The sequence below is a fragment of the Coregonus clupeaformis genome, chromosome 29, assembly GCF_020615455.1.
Source record: "Coregonus clupeaformis isolate EN_2021a chromosome 29, ASM2061545v1, whole genome shotgun sequence".
In the NCBI taxonomy this organism is placed as follows: domain Eukaryota; kingdom Metazoa; phylum Chordata; class Actinopteri; order Salmoniformes; family Salmonidae; genus Coregonus; species Coregonus clupeaformis.
In genome coordinates, this window is record NC_059220.1 from 24,958,141 (window position 1) to 24,986,100 (window position 27,960).

Sequence of the window (27,960 nt, forward strand, 5' to 3'; positions counted from 1 at the left end):
CCAGTTCCATGAAGAGCAGCTAAAATAAGCAGCATTAAAGCAACATTCCCCTCTTTCCTGGCTTCTCTTTGGCCTGCTGTAATTAGAAGCAGAAGATCTCTCTTCAGAGTCTCACTTAGATCCTTTGAATTCCATTCAACATTTTTTCCAGCCCTCACTGACTTTATAACGCTAATCTAATGACAGACCACATGTGTATTGTTACATCACAGGGCAAGCATCCGCCTGTCTGTCTGTCTGTCTGTCTGTGTTGAGAGAGTCACTACAAGGCCATGGTAAAGTCATGTGCTCTCTCTCTCTCTATACAAAAGAGAATATTCTCAATATTGCAACAGTTCTGCAACTCCTCCAACCTGTCTTGGGTCATAAACATGTAATAATTGAATTCAAATTTAGTGTGTTTTAAGGACCCTTTCGTTTGTACTGTATCTCCATATGTTAAGACCTGACTTGGGCCTTACAGCCTTCTCGGAACACCCTTTGAGAAGCATTACATTTCAGGTTTCACTGCAATGTCAGGTCCAGGACTATTCATCATGTTCTTTACCATGTCCAGCCAGATTGGGCTCAAGGTGTTTCTGCTGAATGTGGTAGTAGAGTGTTGCCTGACTGACTGTGCTGTGCGCTCTGTGTCCTGTCCAGCCTCTCTACACCCGTCCCTGGTGAATGTCCACATCCAGCACCCCCACGAGGCTGAGGTGCAGATCCACCAGGTAGCCCGGGTCAAGCCTGGCCAGAGACCCCCCGTGGCTGAGGGGGCTCATTCTGTACAGCAGCGCTCCCAACCTGGCAACGGGCACACCAGACCACACAACCGGCAGAACGGATACGTGGGGAGGTGCTTCCAAGAGACCGTTGATGGACAGGTACGGTACGGTGCTCTGAGTATGATGCTTTGAGTGGCATACACTGAACACAGTACATTATAGTAGATGATGATCCTAGCAGACTACTGCAGGATGTTTGCCTAGTCTTTTGGGGTGGAGACCAGGTTTGGCTTCCGTGTGTCTTACCGTCCGTCCGGCAGGGCAGCATTCATACCTTCCCTCCTCTGTCTGTCTGATAGTAGGTGTCTGGGACAGGAAGTCTGTCTGTGGCTCTGAATTATACTGCAGCCAGGATTTATAAGCTATCAACACATTGATCATCTCGTGTTCCCCTCCCAACACACACAGACGTGTTATGAGTTAGGCCTGAGGTGAGAGGCTGAAATCCACCCCACGTCTCAAACACAGGGCGAACTGCTACACCCACAGTGTATCTCCTTCACACACGCACGCACACACACCACGCTCTCTATCTCATCTCTCTCTCACACACGCTCTCTATCTCATCTCTCTCTCACACACACTCTCTATCTCATCTCTCACACACAGAGAGCAAAGAGCAGTGGTGGTGGTTGGAGGAACCAGTGGAGGTAGAAATCTGAAGACAGGCTCATTGGAATGGCTGGAATGCAATGTATGGAAAGGGATCAAACACATGGAAACCATGTGTTTGCGATACCGTTCCATTCCAGCCATTCCAATGAGCCGTTCCTCAGATTTCTACCTCCACTGGTAACGAGAGCTCCTTATCGGAGGTTCTGTACAGGCAGCATCTGTTTGGCTGTGAGAGATGCTGTTATTCCCCCTGCCTTGTGTGTCCAACCCTAACAGTAGAGTGTCCTCTGTAGAGCTGCTGCCAGCCCAGTGTTAGGCTATGTGTTATCGGCTGCTTGACACGCAGAGCAGAGGAAGAGTATGTTTGTGCTGGAGGGGATCTCTCATGCCATTTCTTCATGCTGCGGTTGAAAAGAACCTGCAGTCAGATTCATGTCTCTCATTGGTTAAAAAAAAAATCAAAAAATCTCTGTTTGGTCCATGAGGTACCATTTGCTAGGCAGAATTCAGTGATGTTTGATAATAATCTCTCCACAATTAGCCAAGTTCCTTAACGAGCCAAGAGCAGCAGCAGCAGAGCTATTCCTGGTACAGCCTGTTTATGTCCACTGCTGCGGCCTAACCAGTCTCAGATGTGTTCTGTTCAGCTCACACTGTCCTCATTCAGATGAGAAGACTCACAAACTTCTACACACCCACACATAAACACACACACACTCACACATAGTCCAATTAAACACACACACACACACACACACACATACAGTCTGATTAAACGCACACACACACACACACACACACACAAATACAGACACACACACACCCACACACACACACACACACACACAGGTGTACACACACACAAACATACACACACACACACACAAACACAAACATACACACACACACACACACACACACACAGAGGTGTACACACACACACACACATACAGTTTATAAAGTCAGGTTAAACAACATGCTGTCAGAGTGGAAAAGGGAAGGTGTCGGTGATCTGTCCTGTGTTGTGTGAGTGTGTTGAGATGTGTGGGTGTTGTCATTGTAGTGTGGGAAGCCTCTTCCTGGCCTGACCAAACAGGATGACTGCTGTGGAAGTGTGGGAGCCTCATGGGGCCTGAACAAGTGCACAGAGTGTCCAACCAAACCAGGTGAGTCCCCTTTACCCTCACATACTGAACACACTGAACCAGTGAACCCAGATCCTCCAGTGCTTTTCCTTGTGTTATATCTGTTATGTTATGATGTGTTAATTTGGCTAAACAATGTATTTTACGTCAATTATGAACACAATTTATCTCTGATATTAACAGTCAATCCCTTTAACAGGGGGTGATAATGCAGAATGATTACTGACTTTTGTATCCTAGATTAGAAGGATCGTGCCTCGACTATTGGGATCACTTGTCGTCTCATTGTAAAATTAAGTTGTTTTCGCTTCTAAAAACAAAACAAGGCACCAAATGAAAACACATTTAGCATGACTAACAGAGACTGGCAGGAGTGCCACCCAGCCTGCTGTCGGGCAGAGAGAGAGGCTAGCTCGGCCTCTCCTACTATAGCTAACAGAAGAGAAATTAGCAGCCGTGGTTCCTGACCAGAGCTGCCTGTGCTGTTGCTGCGGTGGTTTTGAAAAGCAGCCGTGTTCCCGTTGGGTGGTTCTTCATCTCTCTCTCTGTGTGTGTGTGTGTGTGTGTGTCTGTGTGTGGAGGCAGCAGACTCTCAGTAAAGTTGTTGGCAGCATTTCCTCATTGTGTTTTAAATAGAGGAGCGCTCTGGGCCCCTGATGACCCCCCCAGGCCCTACTGAAGCCCCCCACGAGGTGTGTTTGGTGGTTGGGAAGGATGGTCCCCGCCCTTCCCTGTTAATCCTATCAGGAAGAGGCCTGGCTGCGGTAGATGTCAATAGCCTGTCACAGGGTGCTGTCATAGCCCATTCCCTGTTAAGTGTCTGTCTGCCGGAGCTCTAATCACAAGCAGACATCATCTCATCTCAGGTCCATTCATCACGGACGCACATCTATTCTTCTCTTCTCTCTGTGCCAGAATTCCTCTCTCTCTCTCGCTCTCTCTATATCTCTCTTTCTCTCTCTCTCTCGCTCTCTCTCTTTCTTTCTCTCTGTCTCAAGTCCCCACACCAGCATCTCTTTTGGCTCACAGATGTTTTCCTCTTCTCCGTCCTTTGAAGTGCGGAGAAACAGAACTATCCCTCCATTCTCTCATTTTGTAGTTGTTTAGGGGCAGCTTGGGCCTCAGTCCCGGGTCACATGCAGAGTCGCTGAAGATAAGAGAATGAAAGACAAAAGAGGGAAAGATGAAGCCACATACTGTATGTCCCATGCTGATTGGTGCATACTTTGAAGGACTTTATAGGGAATACTTGGCATTCCTTTCCAGTCTTATGGTTCCCTGTATACAAATATGGCCAGAAACCCGCTTTAACTGGGTTGATTATACTTTGTGTAGGTAGTAACTAAAACAAGTGGATACGCACTAATGAAGAGTAATCAGTTTGTCATCCCATACATCTCTCTGGGACTGCTCCCAGCCAGGTCAGTTGAGGGCTTGATGACAAGTATCTGGAAAATTTTAATTTACCTCAATGAGAGAGGCTTGTGTCTCTCCTCTCCGAGCATGTGATGCTGATGTCATAATGCCCAGCTTGTTTTTGGGTGTGACTCATGCAACACCCCGTTAGTTTATTACTGTTTGCAAAACATACAGGCCATTGAAACAAGTGTCACAGCAACAGGGGCCTCTTAACAACATATTTTATAGACACTGAGAACTATGTCGCTTAGCTGTTTAAGGGCTAGTGTCGAATGTGGTTTCATTCAGGAATGCTCCATCCAGACCTATTGTTTCTCTGCTGCCTATCTTTGTCGTTATTCCCCTATAGTTCTACCTCTATCCAATGGGAGGGAATCACTGAACTCTCTGACTGATTCGATAAAAGACATCCATTTTAGACACCGCCAGAGTACTCTGTTGTTTTAGGCAGATAAAGTATTATTATTGTTATATTGAGTGGAGGAAGCCACAGTGCGGTGGGGAAACGAACGGGTGTGTGTTTTTGGGAGGGAGGGAAGTTGACGTAATGGAGGTAATGACAGTGACACTGTGGAAGCCCCAGTACCAGCCCTGTTCAACCCTGTAGGATGAAATGCACTGTAAACCTACATGCCGCAAATTTCAGTGCATAATGAACTCCAGATAAAATAAGACCCTGGTCCATCTTTCCTCTCTCTGGTTCGTATGAGAGAGAGAGAGAGAGAGAGAGAGAGAGAGAGAGAGAGAGAGAGAGAGAGAGAGAGAGAGAGAGAGAGAGAGAGAGAGAGAGAGAGAGAGAGAGAGAGAGAGAGAGAGAGAGAGAGAGAGAGAGAGAGAGAGAGAGAGAGAGAGAGAGAGAGAGAGAGAGAGAGAGAGAGAGAGAGAGAGAGAGAGAGAGAGAGAGAGAGAGAGAGAGAGAGAGAGAGAGAGAGTGCTCCTAATCTCAGCTCGTTACCTGTATAAAAGACACCTGGGAGCCAGAAATCTTTCTGATTGAGAGGGGGTCAAAAAAAAATTTGACATGCATTTTTCTGGATTTTTTTGTTGTTATTCTGTCTCTCACTGTTCAAAATAAACCTACCATTAAAATTATAGACTGATCATTTCTTTGTCAGTGGGCAAACGTACAAAATCAGCAGGGGATCAGCAGGGGATCAAATACTTTTTTCCCTCACTGTAGATAGATCGGTGTCATTCAGACTTTGTTAGGGTTTTCTACATTGAGGATCACTTTAAGTGATTCATGTGAAAATTGATCTGAGGTACTTTGGAAGAGGCCACAAACTCTGCCCTGAGAGTGACCCTTTGACCCTTTGACCTGGTGCGAGAGTGGCATGGCTGTTTCTATGACTTTATATGGAGTAGCTGGCCACCCATAGTAATTCTATTTGTAAGTGGCCACCATGGCCTAGTGTGTTCCATGGCTTATGCAATTCCATAAAGCATGGCTCTGGTCATCTCCCTATCTGTCATTACAGGAAGTAGCCTTCCTTCCCAGTGACTCTCCCACTCCGGGATGCTTCCCAGGGAGCAGGAACAGAGGTCCCTGGGGCCAACATAAATCACAGTCCCACCCACAGGAGCCCTGGCCTCTAGCTCTGGAGCCACTACCTCCCCAGGCCACTGAGGTCACAACGTGATGTCACAGCGTGATGATGTCAGCCTTCTGGCCCTCTGCCCCTCCTTCCTCAACCCCGACCGCACCAGCAGGCCCGCCCCATACTGAGGGAGCAACCTCTATCTGACTCTACTAGCTCTCTCATAGGAATGTTATTCCTGAGCATCAGATTAATAAAATAAGATGAGAAGAAGGAGGAGGAGAAGGCCCTGTTCCAAATATCCCCACATGAGATCATCCCTTCCAGTCCCATGGAGAAATATTGAATCTGCCCTTCATTTAGGACCAAAGCATGTGCCTATTACTATTTAATAGCAGTGATCAAACATTGAACACTTGTTAATGACCAACATCAAAACCAAGCGACTTGTTCAGAACAACACAGACTGAGCTGAACATCTGCTGTAGTCCGTGTCAAGGTTCCAGGCTGCTCTCTCTCTTTGCTGCTGCAGCCTCTCTCTCATGGTGATTAGATAGAGACGTTGCCATCCTTTGACAGGTTCTGATTCTTTCTTTGTTGATTTAGCTTAACGCCGGGTACAAACAGTGTGATGGAATCTATTAGCTAGACAGCAGTGTGGCTAATGAGGGCTGACTGGGCCTGACTGCTAGCAGGAATAAATCCCAATGCAGACATACAGTATCTATCTATCTGGCCCAGAGAGCACTGCTTGTCCAAGGCACCGTGCCAGTGAGTTGGAGGCACATGGAAATTAAATCTGTTGCATGGCTTAATAAGATACATGTTTAGCCTGTTCATCATGGGGTATGGACCATACCATGTCATCTCTTGGCCTCGCCCCCAGTGGTAAATATTTCATGTCGAGTGGCGGCAGTGGGAGATTATGGGAGAATGTGTGTCTCTTTAAATGGGAGGTCACAGCCACATCGCCATGGGCGTCGTAAAGAAGGGAGGACAGAACTAAATTAGAAGCTGTCAAACTACAAACAGATGCAAAAATCATTAAATTATGTTAAACACTGAGACAATGAATAGGATGTTTTTGAATAAGGATTAAATCAAGTCAAACATGAATGAGAAGCACTTAGTGACATATGATGTAAAAAGGGCTTTATAAAAACATTTTATTTTATTTGATGAGATAAATGACTTGATCGGACAAGCTGCATTGTCTTTATACAATGTCTGCCACAACATGGTAATTTTCTGTGCCTATGAACACACAGCTGGGAATGTCATTTACTCAATATCAAACTTTAAGCTGGTATACTGGAGTTTTTTTAAAGAAAGCAAATGTTACCTTTGCATGAGTGTGTGGTGTCTGAGGCTGATCTCATCATGGGGATGTTGATGTTAGGCCCATGTGGCTGTCTCGTCTCGTCTGATGCCCCAGCGCTTGACTGGCTGGCAGCTGGGGCTTATTTACAGGGCTCGTGATATGGGCCGTGCCAGAATGGCAAACTTGGCTTGTGCCAATGAGACGTTCTGCTTTGAAAGCAAATGACTTCCCCTTAGCTGCTTTCTCTAATCAGCCGTTGGCCTGGAGGCCAGAGGGATATGGCTTCTTTGTCATCTTCATCTCAAAGGGAATAAAACAACTCCTTGTGATTAAAGAGTTGTGTTTGGTTTGCCCCTCCATGGCACCAGTTTGTCCCATGGCCGTCTGTTCTCAGAAAGCAAGTCACTTAAAGGGTTTTAAAGGGTCTTGGCACTCATGTCTGTTGTTTTCCTACAGAATAGCTAACTTTGGAATGGATAGAGAAGACTGTCTCCCCTTCTCCTGTGGCTCGCATCCATTTCCCCTCTCTGGTCTACTACTTCTTCTCAGGCTCTCCAGCTAGGCTCCTGGATAAGCCTGGGGGTAGGGGGTGACTCAGGGCAGGCCACATGGGGAGCAGTATTTTGGGGTTGAGGCAGTACAGTACATTGTGGGTTCAGTACCGTGCTCTCTGCCTGTGATGGATTTGCCTGCCACTTGTACCTCTAAGTAGGCGAATAGAAGGCTCCCTCAGGCCATGTGGTCCACGTAATGATTGTGCTAAATGACCAATTAAAGATTTCTGTCAAGCAGAACCCATTTGACTAGACTCGCTCCTCTCCCTTCAAACTCCCTCCCTCTCACTATTTTCTTACCATCACTCCCCTTTTGCTTATCCTCCTCCCTCAATTCCCTCAGTAAACACCCACATCTCAAAAGGCCTATTTTGAAGACCGTCCTAAGCTAGCTTTGACTCCTGTTTTAGAGTTTAGGCTCTCAAAAGTAAGAGATGCTACCTACTAAGAAATTGTATATGAGGCTTTAACTGTTTACAAGGAAATATTGCTGGATGGTTGCAAATAAAATGCCTGACGCAATTTAGAGATGAAGTACAACAAATCAGTCAAGGGTGACAAAGTCTTTTGGTAAAGTGCAATGAATGAATGGAGGGGGAACAAGTGAGGCCAACAGTCTGTGTCCATGTGCTTCCTCTTTGTAAAGCACAATGAATATGGGCCAGTCTGGTCTTTCTGTCCCAGCATCCATGTAACCAAGGGGAACACTAATGATGCAGCGAGGTCACTCTTGCGTTCCACTGCATTGGGATCTGTGACAATTAACATTGTCTGGGTCAGCATGACAGCATGTCAAATCCATTCCACAGTTGCATTCTACCCACAGTAGGTTACAAAACATCCTGAACTAGCATATATGCTAGATACATACAGTTGAAGTCGGAAGTTTACATACACTTAGGTTGGAGTCATTAAAACTCGTTTTTCAACCACTCCACAAATTTCTTGTTAGCAAACTATAGTTTTGGCAAGTCGGTTAGGACATCTACTTTGTGCGGACACAAGTAATTTTTCCAACAATTGTTTACAGACAGATTATTTCACTTATAATTCACTGTATCACAATTCCAGTGGGTCAGAAGTTTACATACACTAAGTTGACTGTGCCTTTAAACAGCTTGGAAAATTCCAGAAAATGATGTCATGGCTTTACAAGTTTCTGATAGGCTAATTTACATCATTTGAGTCAATTGGAGGTGTACCTGTGGATTTATTACAAGGCCTACATTCAAACTCAGTGCCTCTTTGCTTGACATCATGGGAAAATCAAAAGAAATCAGCCAAGACCTCAGAAAAACAATTGTAGACCTCCACAAGTCTGGTTCATCCTTGGGAGCAATTTCCAAACGCCTGAAGGTACCACGTTCATCTGTACAAACAATAGTACGCAAGTATAAACACCATGGGACCACGCAGCCGTCATACCGCTCAGGAAGGATACGCGTTCTGTCTCCTAGAGATGAACGTACTTTGGTGCGAAAAGTGCAAATCAATCCCAGAACAACAGCAAAGGACCTTGTGAAGATGCTGGAGGAAACAGGTAAAAATATATCTATATCCACAGTAAAATGAGTCCTATATCGACATAACCTGAAAGGCCGCTCAGCAAGGAAGAAGCCACTGCTCCAAAACCTCAATAAAAAAGCGAGACTACAGTTTGCAACTGCACATGGGGACAAAGATCGTACTTTTTGGAGAAATGTCCTCTGGTCTGATGAAACAAAAATATAACTGTTTGGCCATAATGACCATCGTTATGTTTGGAGGAAAAAGGGGTTTTCTTGCAAGCCAAAGAAAACCATCCAAACCGTGAAGCATGGGGGTGGCAGCATCATGCTGTGGGAGTGCTTTGCTGCAGGAGGGACTGGTGCACTTCACAAAATAGATGGCATCATGAGGAAGGAAAATTATGTGGATTTATTGAAGCTACATCTCAAGACATCAGTCAGGAAGTTAAAGCTTGGTCGCAAATGGTCTTCCAAATGGACAATGACCCCAATCATACTTCCAAAGTTGTGGCAAAATGGCTTAAGGACAACAAAGTCAAGGTATTGGAGTGGCCATCACAAAGCCCTGACCTCAATCCTATAGAAAATGTGTGGGCAGAACTGAAAAAGCGTGTGCGAGCAAGGAGGCCTACAAACCTGACTCAGTTACACCAGCTCTGTCAGGAGGAATGGGCCAAAATTCACCCAACTTATTGTGGGAAGCTTGTGGAAGGCTACCCGAAACGTTTGACCGAAGTTAAACAATTTAAAGACAATGCTACCAAATACTAATTGAGTGTATGTAAACTTCTGACCCACTGGGAATGTGATGAAAGAAATACAGTGAGGGAAAAAAGTATTTGATCCCCTGCTGATTTTGTACGTTTGCCCACTTACAAAGAAATGATCAGTCTATAACTTTAATGGTAGGTTTATTTGAACAGTGAGAGACAGAATAACAACAAAACAATCCTGAAAGACGCATGTAAAAAATGTTATAAATTGATTTGCATTTTAATGAGGGAAATAAGTATTTGACCCCCTCTCAATCAGAAAGATTTCTGGCTCCCAGGTGTCTTTTATACAAATAACAAGCTGAGATTAAGAGCACACTCTTAAAGGGAGTGCTCCTAATCTCAGCTTGTTACCTGTATAAAAGACAACTGTCCACAGAAGCAATCAATCAATCAGATTCCAAACTCTCCACCATGGCCAAGACCAAAGAGCTCTCCAAGGATGTCAGGGACAAGATTGTAGACCTACACAAGGCTGGAATGGGCTACAAGACCATCGCCAAGCAGCTTGGTGAGAAGGTGACAACAGTTGGTGTGATTATTCGCAAATGGAAGAAACACAAAATAACTGTCAATCTCCCTCGGCCTGGGGCTCCATGCAAGATCTCACCTCGTGGAGTTGCAATGATCATGAGAACGGTGAGGAATCAGCCCAGAACTACACGGGAGGATCTTGTCAATGATCTCAAGGCAGCTGGGACCATAGTCACCAAGAAAACAATTGGTAACACACTACGCCGTGAAGGACTGAAATCCTGCAGCGCCCGCAAGGTCCCCCTGCTCAAGAAAGCACATATACAGGGCCATCTGAAGTTTGCCAATGAACATCTGAATGATTCAGAGGAGAACTGGGTGAAAGTGTTGTGGTCAGATGAGACCAAAATCGAGCTCTTTGGCATCAACTCAACTCGCTGTGTTTGGAGGAGGAGGAATACTGCCAAGAACACCATCCCCACCGTCAAACATGGAGGTGGAAACATTATGCTTTGGGGGTGTTTTTCTGCTAAGGGGACAGGACAACTTCACCGCATCAAAGGGACGATGGACGTACTGTCAAATCTTGGGTGAGAACCTCCTTCCCTCAGCCATGGCATTGAAAATGCCGAGTGGCGCAGTGGTCTAAGGCACTGCATCGCAGTGCTAGCTGTGCCACTAGAGATCCTGGTTCGAATCCAGGCTCTGTCGTAGCCGGCCGCGACCGGGAGACCCATGCGACGGTGCACAATTGGCCCAGCGTCGTCCAGGGTAGGGATGGGAATGGCCGGCAGGGATGTAGCTCAGTTGGTAGAGCATGGCGTTTGCAACGCCAGGGTTGTGGGTTCGATTCCCACGGGGGGTCAGTATGAAAAAAAAATATATAAAAAAAATAATGAATGCACTCACTAACTGTAAGTCGCTCTGGATAAGAGCGTCTGCTAAATGACAAAAAAAAAAAAAAAAGGGTCATGGATGGGTATTCCAGCATGACAATGACCCAAAACACACAGCCAAGGCAACAAAGGAGTGGCTCAAGAAGAAGCACATTAAGGTCCTGGAGTGGCCCACTTATTTCCCTCATTAAAATGCAAATCATTTTTGACATGCGTTTTTCTGGATTTTGTTGTTGTTATTCTGTCTCTCACTGTTCAAATAAACCTACCATTCAAATTATAGACTGATCATGTCTTTGTCAGTGGGCAAACGTACAAATTCAGCAGGGGATCAAATACTTTTTTCCCTCACTGTAAAAGCTGAAATAAATCATTCTCTCTACTATTATTCTGACTTAAAATAAAGTGGTGATCTTAACTGACCTAAAACAGGGAATTTTTTTCTAGGATTAAATGTCAGGAATTGTGAAAAACTGAGTTCAAATGTATTTGGCTAAGGTGTATGTAAACTTCTGACTTCAACTGTAGCTTACAGTACATTTCATTCTTTGGGTTTGTTTTCCATTGCACTGGCCTATAGCTTGTTTTCCCTGTTAAGGTGGTTAGGCAAAACCTCTGATGTTATTTATGCAGTATCTTGTTTGTTTGCCATTGTCTTTAGCAGTGGGTTGACCATACAGATGATGTCCTGTCAGCCAGCTCAGGTAACCTGTGGGTGAAGTTACTTCAGACAGACCTGCTCTCCTCTGTGTCCCCCCTAGTCTCTCAGTACTAATAAGATTTATAGAGTGGCCTGCCCCCTGCGAGGCATCCCTTGGCATGTGCCCCTGCAGTCAATCAGGGCAGACAGATCCTGTTCTCATGGGGGTTCGCACCCGCCTCGCCTACCGCCATGTCACAACAGCTCATTACCCAGAGGACTCTCTGGGGAGTCCAGGGATTCAGGGCGGGACCGGAACAGGTGCTTCGCTTTGACACGATTATCCCCGACCCTGACCCTGCAGTGGCGCTCCCGTCTGGTCTGACCCACTTCTGATCTGCTGTGTGAACCTGCATGTACTGCAGCCTTACTGCCTCATTCAGTGATCCACTGAGTGACGTCATGACCAACAGAGCCTTGAACTCATACTGTTAGACTCTCACAACCACTCAGGACACAGATGGGATAACACCATAAATAATATAGATTGATGGAACATTCCAGGTAGACTACAAGATCTCCCCCCTCTTCTTCCTCCTCCCTGCGATATTGATAGCCTGTTGATGAACTGAGGTTCACCAATCCCACAAACGAAGAGAACTTTGGCAGCAGTATCTGGAATCAGAATTCCACCACATTTTTTCAAATTAACAGCTTGTCGCCTGTGTAGGAAGGAAAAAGAAAATAAATGATGGGGGGTTCCCAAACAAACAGAGGAGGAGGAGGAAGGCTGACTGCAGGGTCTCTGTGCTTTGTGTGTCCGACAGTGCTACACTGATGTAAGGGCAGATGTGCTGCTGTGGCTGAGGGGATGCCGGGCCTGTTTGCACTGCCCTGGTGTCTAGATTGATGGGTTGCATGAGAGGGACTCTTATCAGGTCCTGTTGACCCACCGTCTGCTTACCTGCCAGACGGCCTGCAACACCACTGTCTGCCAGACGGCCTGCAACACCACTGTCTGTCACTCCCAGGCCTCCAGATCAACACCCTGCAATCTGCTGCAGCGCTGCCTGAAGATAAACTTCCCCTCAGGGCCCACTCTGCCAGGGGAAGAGCCTGGAGGGAAGATAACATGTTTTCATTGGTACTGGTGGCGAAATTCCTGCTGTGCTCCAAATGCCGTTACAGATACTGTATAAGAGCAGTGTTTGTCATGTCTGACCTAGGAGGATAGATATTGATAATACTTATGGAGCTCACATGTAGTGTGCCATACTTTGCGCATGTTTCAAGCTATGAATGAGCATGTGTGTGTATATAAGCTGAAAATTAGATCAAACGTACAGATGAGATCTCAACATTCTTTTGAAGGCTTGTCAATTGTGTGGTGCCACTCGCAATCTGAGGAACTAGAAAAGCTAAGAATGGTCTGTATGTCACATGAAAAACATTTTCTGCTCTTCCACTGGATGTAAAGGGAGTGAATACACTGTACTGTCCCGTCATGTCGAAATGAAAAATCCACCCTAGCCAGACACTACTAAATCATGAGGAGGACCATTCTCCTTTCAACATGTGTCTGGTGATATTCTAGGAGACTCATCGTCTGCGTCTCCTCTTTCACCTTTCCATAACTGTGAAATCTGTGACTAATCACCTTGATCCTGTCCAGCATTCGGCTCTGATTACCCCCTACCTCAATCCAACCTCACAAGTGAATACTCAGTCCTGGCCATCTGATATTGAGAATAGTGTCCTTCCCCAGTCCCAACAACTAATGGAGCGTGCCCTGCCCTGACTGGGTGCCAAATGAATAATGACATCATGTTTTCAGGCCTCTGTCAGCAAGTGTATGGCCACGCTGGGGGGCATGAACGGACACAGACCGTTATTTACAACACCGCTTCAGTGAACCTCTAAAGTACCCCACTGAAGGACATGCTACATGAGGAGATTGTAATTTTTTTAGTAGAACAAGCAAAAAGAAATATGCGCAGCACCCTCGTAAGGACCCCAGTAAACCTTGCATTTATCAGCATTCCTGGCGTGTACACATGAAGCATTAGTCTGGTGTTTAAGTGATATTCGGCGTGGTTGGTGACACAGGTCATGGCTGTGGCATGTGTTTTCTCAAAACAATTTATGATATACAGGCTCTCTTTCGCTGTGTATGTGTCCCCAGGGGTGTGGAGCTCTAGGTAATATGATTATAAATGACGTGTGGTGTTGATGATTGTGCGTGATGGCAGTGCTGTTGTATAACTGTGGTTAATGGGGATTTGTTTACATGGCAGCATTGTGGTGTCCCGCAGGGCCCATCTGTGGGTCCCCATCTAATTTCTCCCCCTGCCAAGCTCAGCACATCTGTAACTTATATGCTCCCATGCTACACATGAACTATCTCCCTCCCTCCCTCCCTCTGTGTGTTATGGATGCAATGCTTTTTAAAGTAGACAAGCAGAGTGTGATCATTTCTCTTTCTCTAATCAGTGCTCTCACTCATCACCTTCTTTCGTTTTTCTTTCCCGCAGCGTATGCAGTGATTGCGAACGGGCAAGTGGAATGCCCCAAGGGTTACAAGAGGATGAACATGACTCATTGTCAAGGTAAGGGGAAGGAAAGATGATGTCCTGTTGTTTGCTTGTGTTAAGTAATACCAATAGTGCCTGAAGAACTGTCATTTACATTTTTCCCATAGATTGTATTCTAACATAGTTGTACCATGTCTGCATTGAATTCAAATGACCCAAGTCAACCCCCACACATGCATTGTGTTGCAACCACACTCCACCAAATCCTATACTCAAAACGTTATGTCTGTGTTGTGATAAGAACAGTTTACAGTGACTGCCCATACATGACCATGCTTAACAAGCCCCCAGGGCCTGTATAAAAGTATTCCTGTCTATATGTCTAGCCTACTGGGAACAGGGTCATGGGTACAATAAGCTGTGGCCTGGGTCAGAGTTCAGCTGCCAATATGCCCCAGGAGGGAGTGGTGTTTTTAATTGCTCTGTGGAGGTCTGTATAGAGCTATATAGCCAAAGCCTTTTGTTAAACTTCTGTTACAGTTTGTTCTCAATGCTCCCACTCAATCTGTCGGCGGGGGATAGACGGCGTGACTTCCAGCTCACCCATCCATCTGTGTGTGAAAACAAACTGTGTCCGTGAATGTGTTGCATGCCTCCCTCCTGACTGCTATAGAAGAGATAACCTCCCACAAAGTCCATCCACTGGATACTGTAGATACTGTAGATACTGTAGACCAGTGTTTCCCAAGTCTGGTCCTCCAGTACCCCCAACAGTACGAATTTTGTTGTGGCCCTGGACAAGCACACCTGATTTTACTTGTCAACTAATCATCAAGCCCTTGACAAGTTGAATCAGGTGTTTTTGCCCAGGGCTACAACAAACAAATTGCGCTGTTGAGGGTACTGGAGGACTGGAGTTGGGGAACACTGCTGTAGACAACCACAGAGAGGGAGAGAACACATATAAGATGGTGTTAAATCATAATGGAATTCAAAGATCAATAGGTCTATTTTGGCCTGAAGAGATATGCATTACCTCATACATCAGTGATTTCTAGATGTTTCTCGTGCTATTCTCCAAATATAGTTTCTGTCAGTGCTAAGGACTATCAGTTAGATTTATGACCAGCTCTTCCACTCCCACCTTCCAAAGACTTGATTTATGTTTTTTAAATCTGGATGACATCGCATACTTAATCTTATGGAGTGCACCATCATAAACAGATCATTTTACAGTAATCACAAACCAACGTTAAATGTGGTCATTTAGATGTTATAATGGTTTGAAATGCACGTCACAGTCAAAAAAATAAGATTTGTTTTATTTTATTAGATTGGTCATCATCAACAGTAAAGTTCAACAAGTTTTCTGAGTTGCGTGGCAAATACTGTAGTAGAGTGTATTGTGGATACTGTGGGTTTTTCTTATTTGTGGTGATAGTGTTATAGAGTTATTAATATGCTAAATGATTTTGCATTCCTCGCATTTATATAAAAAAAGCTGTGGACAAGGACACTTTTTTTGCTGTCCAAAAGGGTGTCAAGAGTTGCCAGTAAAGTAATTTATCTGACTTTAATTCAGCTGGCTTTTTCTGATCACTTCAAGATGTTCTCCCCTCGCAGTCCCTCATTTTTGGAGGCTGAAAAACCAAACTGACAGATATTCACAATATTTACTGGCCAGCTTCAAAGTCTTGGTCCAATTCAGCTGGAGCTCCATTCCCAAAAATTATTTTATTTTAGCCCTCAGAACAACCGCCAAGGAGGCAAAAGCTGGTTTTTCAGGGATTCTGTCATTATTATCAAACGGGTGTCCTCCTTGCCAAAGTGTGACTCCTCGCTTTGAGCTTCCTGCTCTGTATTTCACGGGAGGAGAAAAAGTATTGTGTCTTATCCTGTGTCTGAGCACAGACGTGATTCACCCTGCTCTTTTTTTCTACTCCTGCCGCTGGGCTTGGTGGTGTACAGTGGGCATTGTGTCACAGATAAGATGTCCCCTCAGAAACACATGCTGTTTTGTGACCTCAGGACCTTATCACTCCAGAGAAACTGGGTCAGCTGTATATCTATAGGGCTGCTTATGTAGTGGAACATCTATGGCCTCACTGCCATAGATTTAGTATGTGCTGTTTCTACTGTGAGTGGGGGCGTAAGTCTCTATAGACAGCAGGTCACATTGTTAGTTAGCCTATATCTATGTAGATGTTATGGATTGAGATTTGACAGGTGTTCCAGCTAAGGACCGGTCAAGTTCTTACACTCAGAAGATTTGGAAAAGAAACACTCACTCTTCCCAAATCCTCAAATGGATGTATTTTTTGCTTCATGACTTATGTTTAGTGTCTGATTCAAAACATTTAAACAGCTCTGGCTTATTTGACAGAGGACCTCCCAGTCCCTTCCAATAGTACCAGTTATTTCCTTTACAATGGCAGTAAAATTATCCTGGTTGTTTATGTGAATCCTCTACAAGCTTATTTTGGCCCTGCCGTCAACAAGTGAGAAATGACGGGTCGGGTGAGTTCAGGGCCGGCAGATTGTCAGTTTAAGCACAGTCAGGGGACTCTTTGGGTGGAGTCATCATTCCACGTCATTACTACAATAACAATGGTGTCATGAGAAACCTGTCGGAGGGCTCTGATGGACGTCTATGTGTGTTCCATCTGTGCATATATAATAACAGAGAATGTCTCTTGGAGAATGAGTGAGCGACCAACCATGAAGTCAGATAGGTGTTGAGATTAGTGCAGGTCATGACAGGCTGTCATGCTAGTCAGTTCCAATCCCTTACCCCCGACCAGACTGTACCACTAACACTAATCTGGAATCAACCTGACCCTGGATTACAGACCCCATGTGATGAAGGAAGGCTGAGCCTAACGTTGAACTTCCCTATAGTCCCTGTCGCCTCCACAAGCAGTGTTGTTGTCTTTCTGAGTGGGAGCTAGCAGTTCTGTTTCCCCAAGAGATATGGTTTGGTCAGAGCTCATAGTGTATAACCCCATGACGGCAGTTGTCCATTGCATCTTCTTTATGTGCCCCATGGCTCACCCAAACAGGAAACAATGTCCGCCCATTTGCTTACACTTGAGTTGGCCTGTTTACATCATTACTAACAGAGGGGGATAGGTCACGGGGGCTCAGCTATTTATGACCTTAAACTTGTTCCCCTTTTAATCCCCCATACCACCAACACACATGCACGCACACAGACACACACACACAGACATAACACACACACACACACACACACACACACACACACACACACACACACACACACACACATATTTACAGTGCGTTCGGAAAGTATTCAGACCCCTTGACTTTTTCCACATTTTGTTACATTACAGGCTTATTTTAAAATTGATTAAATTGTTTTTTTCCCTCATCAATCTACACACAATACCCGATAATGACAAAGACAAAAAAATAATCTTTAGGTGCCTTTTGGCAAACTCCAAGCAGGCTGTCATTTGCCTTTTACTGAGGAGTGGCTTCTGTCTGGCCACTCTTACCATAAAGGCCTGATTGGTGGAGTGCTGCAGAGATGGTTGTCCTTCTGGAAGGTTCTCCCATCTCCACAGAGGAACTCTAGAGCTCTGTCAGAGTGACCATCGGGTTCTTGGTCACCTCCCTGACCAAGGCTCTTCTGCCCCGATTGCTCAGTTTGGCCAGGCAGCCAGCTCTAGGAAGAGTCTTGGTGGTTCCAAACTTCTTCCATTTAAGAAAGATGGAGGCCACTGTGTTCTTGGGGACCTTCAATGCTGCAGAAATGTTTTGGTACCCTTCCCCAGATCAGTGCCTTGACACAATCCTGTCTCGGAGCTCTACGGACAATTCCTTCGACCTCATGGCTTGGTTTTTGCTCTGACATGCACTGTCAACTGTGGGACCTTATATAGACAGGTGTGTGCCTTTCCAAATCATGTCCAATCAATTGAATTTCCCACAGGTAGACTCCAATCAAGGTGTAGAAACATTTCAAGGATGATCAGTGGATTGCAGTGAGCTCCAAAAGGCATAAATATCATACACCCCAAAAATGCTAACCTCCCCTGTTATTGTAATGGTGAGAGGTTAGTATGTCTTGGGGATATGATATTTGTGCGTCTGTAACTTTCTCACTCATCATTATTCACGATTCATTTAGGACTATCTGTAATCATGGTAGCATCCACAATAATGTAGAAGTGTTTAGAAACACGCTCTATTCTTATTTACTATAAAATTGACAAAAACGACACAATACATTATTTACCATTTTTCTAATGGTCACAAAATATTCTGAAACACAACCAAAACAAACAGCAAATGCATCCAACAAGTTTGTAGAGTTACAAGCTTGATGTAATCATTGCGTGCTAGGAATATGGGGCCAAGTACTAAACTTTTGACTACTTAATACACATATAAGTGAATTTGTCCCAATACCTTTGGTACCCTAAAATGGGGGGACTATGTACAAAAAGTGCTGTAATTTCTAAACTACCCTAAAACTAAAGTTGACAGTATGCACTTTAACCTCATAGTCACTGTATCATTTCAAATCCAAAGTGCTGGAGTACCGCGCCAAAACAACAAAAAATGTGTCACTGTCCCAATACTTTTGGAGCTGACTGTATATATGTACAGTGAGGGAAAAAAGTATTTGATCCCCTGCTGATTTTGTACGTTTGCCCACTGACAAAGACATGATCAGTCTATAATTTTAATGGTAGATTTATTTGAACAGTGAGAGACAGAATAACAACAAAAAAATCGAGAAAAACGCATGTCAAAAATGGCAAAACCCTTGTTGGCAATCACAGACGTTTCTTATAGTTGGGCACCAGGTTTGCACACATCTCAGGAGGGATTTTGATCCACTCCTCTTTGCAGATTTTCTCCAAGTCATTAAGGTTTCGAGGCTGACATTTGGCAACTCAAACCTTCAGCTCCCTCCACAGATTGTCTATGGGATTAAGGTCTGGAGACTGGCTAGACCACTCCAGGACCTTAATGTGCTTCTTCTTGAGCCACTCCTTTGTTGCCTTGGCCGTGTGTTTTGGGTCATTGTCATGCTGGAATACCCACCCACAACCCATTTTCAATGCCCTGGCTGAGGGAAGGAGGTTCTCACCCAAGATTTGACGGTACATGGCCCCGTCCATCGTCCCTTTGAGCGGTGAAGTTGTCCTGTCCCCTTAGCAGAAAAACACCCCCAAAGCATAATGTTTCCACCTCCATGTTTGACGGTGGGGATGGTGTTCTTGGGGTCATAGGCAGCATTCCTCCTCCTCCAAACATGGCGAGTTGAGTTGATGCCAAAGAGCTCGATTTTGGTCTCATCTGACCACAACACTTTCACCCAGTTCTCCTCTGAATCATTCAGATGTTCATTGGCAAACTTCAGACGGCCCTGTATATGTGCTTTCTTGTGCAGGGGGACCTTGCGGGCGCTGCAGGATTTCAGTCCTTCACGGCGTAGTGTGTTACCAATTGTTTTCTTGGTGACTATGGTCCCAGCTTCCTTGAGATCATTGACAAGATCCTCCCGTGTAGTTCTGGGCTGATTCCTCACCGTTCTCATGATCATTGCAACTCCACGAGGTGAGATCTTGCATGGAGCCCCAGGCCGAGGGAGATTGACAGTTATTTTGTGTTTCTTCCATTTGCGAATAATCACACCAACTGTTGTCACCTTCTCACCAAGCTGCTTGGCGATGGTCTTGTAGCCCATTCCAGCCTTGTGTAGGTCTACAATCTTGTCCCTGACATCCTTGGAGAGCTCTTTGGTCTTGGCCATGGTGGAGAGTTTGGAATCTTGATTGATTGATTGCTGTGGACAGTTGTCTTTTATACAGGTAACAAACTGAGATTAGGAGCACTCCCTTTAAGAGTGTGCTCTTAATCTCAGCTTGTTATTTGTATAAAAGACACCTGGGAGCCAGAAATCTTTTTGATTGAGAGGGGGTCAAATACTTATTTCCCTCATTAAAATGCAAATCAATTTATAACATTTTTGACATGCGTTTTTCAGGATTGTTTTGTTGTTATTCTGTCTCTCACTGTTCAAATAAACCTACCATTAAAATTATAGACTGATCATTTCATTGTCAGTGGGCAAACGTACAAAATCAGCAGGGGATCAAATACATTTTTCCCTCACTGTATATAGAGAGAGGCCTGTACTCACATGATAGTTTGTTTTGCCTCCCATCACTCCCCAGACCCTGCCTGTTCCCTTATAAGCTCACTATTTCCACCGGCTAGCACACCAGCAAAACAATAGCAGATTCATTATTATTGGGAAAATCTGCCATGGCAGCTTGTCAGGTTCCAGTCGTCACGGCGATGGGAAAAGGCCTAATGATTTACTCTTTGTTTAACTCTGTGAAAAAACAAACCCTGCATGGTCCCAATGTGGTGGCATGACTAAGAGGCTGAGGCATGTGGTGCTCTTCTCCTGCCTCCTGCCTCCTGCCTCCTGCCTGGGCCACTAGCTACCTCCTCTGGCTGGCTGGGTGACTCAGGAGCACGGCTCTCTGCTGTTGAATGGACACATAAACAAATGCCACTCACCATCACGCTATCTTTCCTCCTTCCCGCACATGGTTGAGGGGGAAAAACACTCTCTGCCTCTAGTATATTTTCTGACGTGAGCTTATAGGATGCATTGACCTTGGTCACAGTGTGGGAAATAAACTGTAGGAACAGGGATGCTAATCTAAAACATACCCCATCCTATCTCTGCTCCATTTCCAGCTACACTGCTCTTTCAGGAAAAGAGCCATTTCTCTCTCTCTCTCTCTCTCGCTCTCTCTCTCTCTCTCTCTCTCTCTCTCTCTCTCTCTCTCTCTCTCTCTCTCTCTCTCTCTCTCTCTCTCTCTCTCTCTCTCTATGTTTTATCAAAAAGATTTGACAAGATACCAAGAACAAATACAATAGAGTGTGTGTGTTTACACAGTTTACGTGCAGTTCACACACTGTCTAATGATGTCACTCCACTTCTCTGATATATTATATTGTTACAAAAAGCCATCTGTCATATGGCATCTATGGCATCTGTCATATATCACCTATGGCATCTATCATATGGCATCTATAGGCATCTATCACATGTCATCTATGGCATCTATCATATGGCATATATCATATGTCAGCTATGGCATCTATTATATGTAATCTATGGCATCTATCAAATGTCATCTATGGCATCTATCATATGTCATCTAGGGCATCTATATTATGTCTCCTAGGGCATCTATCATATGTCATCTAGGGCATCTTTCAAATGTCATCTAGGGCATCTTTCATATGTCATCTAGGATATCTATCATATGTCATTAATGGCATCTATCAAACAGTTCCTTCGGAAAGTATTCAGACCCCTTGACTTTTTCCACATTTTGTTAGGTTACAGCCTTATTCTAAAATTGATTACATTGTTTTTTCCCCCTCATCAATCTACACACAATACCCCATAATGACCCCATAATAACATTTTTGCTCATGTATATTTAAACAACCCCTGAAATATAACATTTACATAAGTATTCAGACCCTTTACTCAGTACTTTGTTGAAGCACCGTTGGCAGTGATTACAGCCTCGAGTCTTCTTGGGTATGACGCTACAAGCTTGGCACACCTGTATTTGGGGAGTTTCTCCCATTCTTCTCTGCAGATCCTCTCAAGCTCTGTCAGGTTGGATGGGGAGCGTTGCTGCACAGCTATTTTCAGGTCTCTCCACTCAAGGACATTCAGAGACTCCTGCATTGTCTTGGCTGTGTGCTTAGGGTTGTTGTCCTGTTGGAAGGTGAATCTTCACCCCAGTCTGAGGCCCTAAGCACTCTGGAGCAGGTTTTCATGAAGGATCTCTCTGTACTTTGCTCCATTCATCTTTGCCTCGATCCCGACTAGTCTCCCAGTCCCTGCCGCTGAAAAACATCCCCACAGCATGATGCTGCCGCCACCATGCTTCATCGTAGGGATGGTAGCATGTTTCCTTCAGACTTGACACTTGGCATTCAGGCATCCAGAGAATCTTGTTTCTCATGGTCTGATAGTCTTTAGGTGCATTTTGGCAAACTCCAAGCAGGCTGTCATGTGCCTTTTACTGAGGAGAGGCTTCCGTCTGGTCACTCTACCATAAAGGCCTGATTGGTGGAGTGCTGCAGAGATGGTTGTCCTTCTGGAAGGTTCTCCTATCTCCACAGAGGAACTCTGGAGCTCTGTCAGAGTGACCATCGGGTTCTTGGTCACCTCCCTGACCAAGAACCTTCGCCACCGATTGCTCCAGCAAGAGTCTTGGTGGTTCCAAACTTCTTCCATTTAAGAATGATGGAGGCCACTGTGTTCTTGGGGACCTTCAATGCTGCAGACATGTTTTGGTACCCTTCCCCAGATCTGTGCCTCGACACAATCCTGTGTCATGACTTGCCCTCATGGGTTGAGGATCAAACATTCCTGCTAGGCAAAGGTTTTAACACCCCCTTTCCTGGGGGCCAGTTTTATGACTTAACAGCCGGTCATAAATAGTTCGCAGAAAAGTACTCCTTTTGGTCTCTTGTATGGGAAGAACGAATTTCCCTGTGAGACAAAGGAAGTCTTCCCGCCAAGACTCCAACATCCAAAAGGGGATAATGAAACAATATTCCTACTTAAAATAATGTGGGAAATGGTCAGTGGGGATCTAAAGAATAATCATGTCAAATTGTTTATTATTTTGTAATGTCATTAAGGATGGTATCAAGTACAGTGAGGGAAAAAAGTATTTGATCCCCTCTCAATCAGAAAGATTTCTGGCTCCCAGGTGTCTTTTATACAAATAACGAGCTGAGATTAGGAGCACACTCTTAAAGGGAGTGCTCCTAATCTCAGTTTGTTACTTGTTTAAAAGACACCTGTCCACAGAAGCAATCAGTCAATCAGATTCCAAACTCTCCACCATGGCCAAGACCAAAGAGCTCTCCTCCAAGGATGTCAGGGACAAGATTGTAGACCTACACAAGGCTGGAATGGGCTACAAGACCATCGCCAAGCAGCTTGGTGAGAAGGTGACAACAGTTGGTGTGATTATTCGCAAATGGAAGAAACACAAAATAACTGTCAATCTCCCTCGGCCTGGGGCTCCATGCAAGATCTCACCTCGTGGAGTTGCAATGATCATGAGAACGGTGAGGATTCAGCCCAGAACTACACGGGAGGATCTTGTCAATGATCTCAAGGCAGTTGGGACCATAGTCACCAAGAAAACAATTGGTAACACACTACGCCGTGAAGGACTGAAATCCTGCAGCACCCGCAAGGTCCCCCTGCTCAAGAAAGCACATATACAGGCCCGTCTGAAGTTTGCCAATGAACATCTGAATGATTCAGAGGAGAACTGGGTGAAAGTGTTGTGGTCAGATGAGACCAAAATCGAGCTCTTTGGCATCAACTCAACTCGCTGTGTTTGTAGGAGGAGGAATGCTGCCTATGACCTCAAGAACACCATCCCCACCGTCAAACATGGAGGTGGAAACATTATGCTTTGTGGGTGTTTTTCTGCTAAGGGGACAGGACAACTTCACTGAATCAAAGGGACGATGGACGGGGCCATGTACCATCAAATCTTGGGTGAGAACCTCCTTCCCTCAGTCAGGGCATTGAAAATGGGTTGTGGATGGGTATTCCAGCATGACAATGACCCAAAACACACGGCCAAGGCAACAAAGGAGTGGCTCAAGAAGAAGCACAATAAGGTCCTGGAGTGGCCTAGCCAGTCTCCAGACCTTTATCCCATAGAAAATATGTGGAGGGAGCTGAAGGTTCGAGTTGCCAAACATCAGCCTCGAAACCTTAATGACTTGGAGAAGATCTGCAAAGAGGAGTGGGACAAAATCCCTCCTGAGATTGCCAACAAGGGTTTTGCCACCAAGTACTAAGTCATGTTTTGCAGAGGGGTCAAATACGTATTTCCCTCATTAAAATGCAAATCAATTTCTAACATTTTTGACATGCGTTTTTCAGGATTTTTTTGTTGTTATTCTGTCTCTCACTGTTCAAATAAACCTACCATTAAAATTATAGACTGATCATGTCTTGGTCAGTGGGCAAACGTACAAAATCAGCAGGGGATCAAATACTTATTTCACTCACTGTAATAACTGTAACTCGGAAAGTGTACATATTCTATCTATCAAGTTTACATCTAAATGTTGTATAAAATATAGTTTTTCATATAAACTATGCACAGTGACTAGCCCCACCCCGAGTAACATCAGAGATTGTGTAAACATTATGGAACGCCCCTTTTACCCCGAGTGCATAAAAAGCCTTGAAAAACAAATAAACCTTTAGACCAGCAGACGTGAAGCGTGAGCTAAACGTTGCAAATGGTTGAAACTCTACAGACCAAGAAGCGTGAAGCGTGAGCTAAACGTTACAAAATGGTTTAAAACTACAACTCCATTACCAAAGGAAGACCAGCAGACGTGAAGCGTGATCTAAACGTTGCAAATGGTTGAATTTTAACAGACCAGCAATCCCCACGGCTTAAAATGGTTGAAACTCTTTAGACCAGCAGACATGAAGTGTGAGCTGAACGTTGCAAATGGTTGAATTTCTACAAGACCAGAAAACGTGAGACATTAGTCCACATGTTTGAAATGGAGAAACTCTGAAACTCTCAACCTCTACACAAGGTGAAGAAGAAGACAATGCACTAGACCTTATCATTTCAGTCTGCAGCTGGCATGTATAGTCATCTACAGAACTTTCACTAGATACGAAGTGGGAAGGACAATCCCTCTCGGACAACCACTGGCACATCTGAAGTATACATTCTAACCAGCACTACGACCAGAAACTCTACCAAGGAAATTGGGATCTCTGGTGGGCAAACCAGAGTCCTACATCATCAACTCAACTATCAAGGACAGCTACACGTAAATACATGTTGCATTTCTAATCCGAATTAGCGTTATTAGGGTGCATAGGTATTATGATTACTGTGAGCATAGTCTCCAAAATAACCACGATAGTTTAAATCTCTGTCTCTCCCTTCCACTCTGACCCTCCTTCTACCCAAGCAGTCATGCAATTGTTAGTCCAGTCCACTAGGGACCTGTTTTTGTTGTATTACGTTAGTAATTAATAACCTATGTGTGTGTTTGTATTGTGTTATTATTTAGTTAGTTAGTAAATAAATAATTAAGCCAATTTGTGTATTGCTGCTTCATCATAAGGTTAGGGTTCTTGCAGGTTCAAGGATTATGCGACGTTCAGAATGAGACTGGGAATTATTTGATAAGTGACTGTTATCGATATATAACATATATATCTTCTAAGAGTTTAATTCGGGAGATGGTAACTCGTTAAACAACTTCTTCCGTGGTGCCACATATTCCTAATTAGTTAATTGTTACATGATTAATTGAATCGAGTGACAATTAAACATAGTTAGGTGATTCGATAAATAACAGTCATACATTAAAGTAAGTCACGTCACGACACTGTCACGATCGTCGAAGGAGGAGGACCAAGGCGCAGCGTGAAATGCAAACATATTTTACTTTATTAAATAACTGAATAACACGAACAAAACAACAAACGATAACGTGACGTCCTAGGTCTAACACAACCAACACGGAACAAGATCCCACAACTACTGTGGGAAAACAGCCTGTCTAAATGTGGTTCCCAATCAGAGACAACCAGCAACAGCTGACACTCGTTGCCTCTGATTGAGAACCACTCTGGCCAACATAGAAATAGAACAACTAGAATCTACCAAACAGAACACAAACACATAGAATTTACACACCCTGGCTCAACATATAGAGTCCCCAGAGCCAGGGTGTGACAGTACCCCCCAAAGGCGCGGACTGCGACCGCGCCTAAACATAAACAAAACAGGGGAGGGCTGGGTGGGCATTCCTCCTCGGAGGCGGTTCCGGCTCCGGGCTTGACCACCACCCTCCAACAATCCCCCCGTAGCGCCCCTGGTCCGGTCTGGCCCCGCTGGCTGGAGCTGGACTGGACATCGTAGGAGCGGATTGCTTAGGCTCCGGTGTGGAGCAGCTGACCGGTACCTGACCAGGCACGGGTTGTGCCGGACTGACGACGCGCACCCCTGGCTTGGTGCGTGGAGCAGGAACGGGCCGGACCGGGCTGACGATGCGCACCCCTGGCTTGGTGCGTGGAGCAGGAACGGGCCGACCGGGCTGACGACTCGCCCCCCCTGGCTTGGTGCGAGTGGCAGGAACAGGCCGGGCCGGGCTGGCGACGCGCACCGTAGGCTTGGTGCGGGGAGCAGGAACAGGCCGGGCCGGGCTGGCGACGCGCACCATTAGCTTGGTGCGGGAGCAGGAACAGGCCGGGCCGGGCTGGCGACCGCACCATTAGCTTGGTGCGGGGAGCAGGAACAGGCCGGGCCGGGCTGGCGACGCGCACCATTAGCTTGGTGCGGGGAGCAGGAACAGGCCGGGCCGGGCTGGCGACGCGCACCGTAAGCTTGGTGCGAGGGGCAGGAACAGGCCGGGCCGGGCTGGCGACGCGCACCATTAGCTTGGTGCGGGGAGCAGGAACAGGCCGGGCCGGGCTGGCGACGCGCACCGTAGGCTTGGTGCGAGGGACAGGAACAGGCCGGACCGTACTGGGAACACACACCACTGGCCTTAAACGGGGATCAGGAACGGGCCGGACCGGACTGGCAATACACCTCAGTACCTCTCGCCGTGCCTCTACATCTTCCTTCCCTTTTCTTACCAATGGCTCCCGTAACCCGGTGGCCTTCTCACCTCGTCCACGAACTCGCCCCTTCTCTGCCTCCAGCAGCCCGTCTGCCCATGCCATGTGCCCCCCCCTAAATTTTTTTTGGGGGTGCCTCTCGCCTGTCCGACCACGGCCCGGTTGGCGCCGCTTCTCCTCTCTACGGCGCGCCTCCACCGTCTCTTCCCACGGACGCCGATCCATCCCGGCCTGTATCTCCTCCCAAGTCCAGGACCCTTTCCCGTCCAATATCTCCTCCCATGTCCAGGCTGCCTGCTCCTGGACACGCTGCTTGGTCCTGGTATGGTGGGATCTTCTGTCACGATCGTCGAAGGAGGAGGACCAAGGCGCAGCGTGAAATGCAAACATATTTTACTTTATTAAATAACTGAATAACACGAACAAAACAACAAACGATAACGTGACGTCCTAGGTCTAACACAACCAACACGGAACAAGATCCCACAACTACTGTGGGAAAACAGCCTGTCTAAATGTGGTTCCCAATCAGAGACAACCAGCAACAGCTGACACTCGTTGCCTCTGATTGAGAACCACTCTGGCCAACATAGAAATAGAACAACTAGAATCTACCACACAGAACACAAACACATAGAATCTACACACCCTGGCTCAACATATAGAGTCCCCAGAGCCAGGGTGTGACAGACACCTGTCTCGGAGCTCTACGGACAATTCCTACGACCTCATGGCTTGGTTTTTGCTCTGACATGCACTGTCAACTGTGGGACCTTATATAGACAGTTGTGTGCCTTTCCAAATCCTGTCCAATCAATTGAATTTACCACAGGTGGACTCCAATCAAGTTGTAGAAACATCTCAAGAATGATCAATGGAAACAGGATGCACCTGAGCTCAATTTTGAGTCTCATAGCAAAGGGTCTGAATACTTATGTAAATAAGGTATTTCTGTTGAGTATTTTTAACAAATTTGCAAAAATTTCTAAAAACCTGTTTTCGCTTTGTCATTGTGGGGTATTTAAGGCTGTAACGTAACAAAATGTGGAAAAAGTCAAGGGGTC

The 27,960-nt window shown here is 45.5% G+C and overlaps 1 protein-coding gene across 1 annotated transcript in view; it reads left to right on the forward strand.

Annotated features, from left to right (window-relative positions):
• The window catches only part of LOC121544919 (latent-transforming growth factor beta-binding protein 2-like), a 180,786-nt gene that overhangs the window by 82,168 nt on the left and 70,658 nt on the right, over positions 1-27,960 (forward strand). Inside the window, 3 exon segments of the mRNA XM_041855169.2 lie at positions 643-866; positions 2,446-2,548; positions 14,182-14,256. Coding sequence (XP_041711103.2) covers positions 643-866; positions 2,446-2,548; positions 14,182-14,256 — 402 coding nt within the window.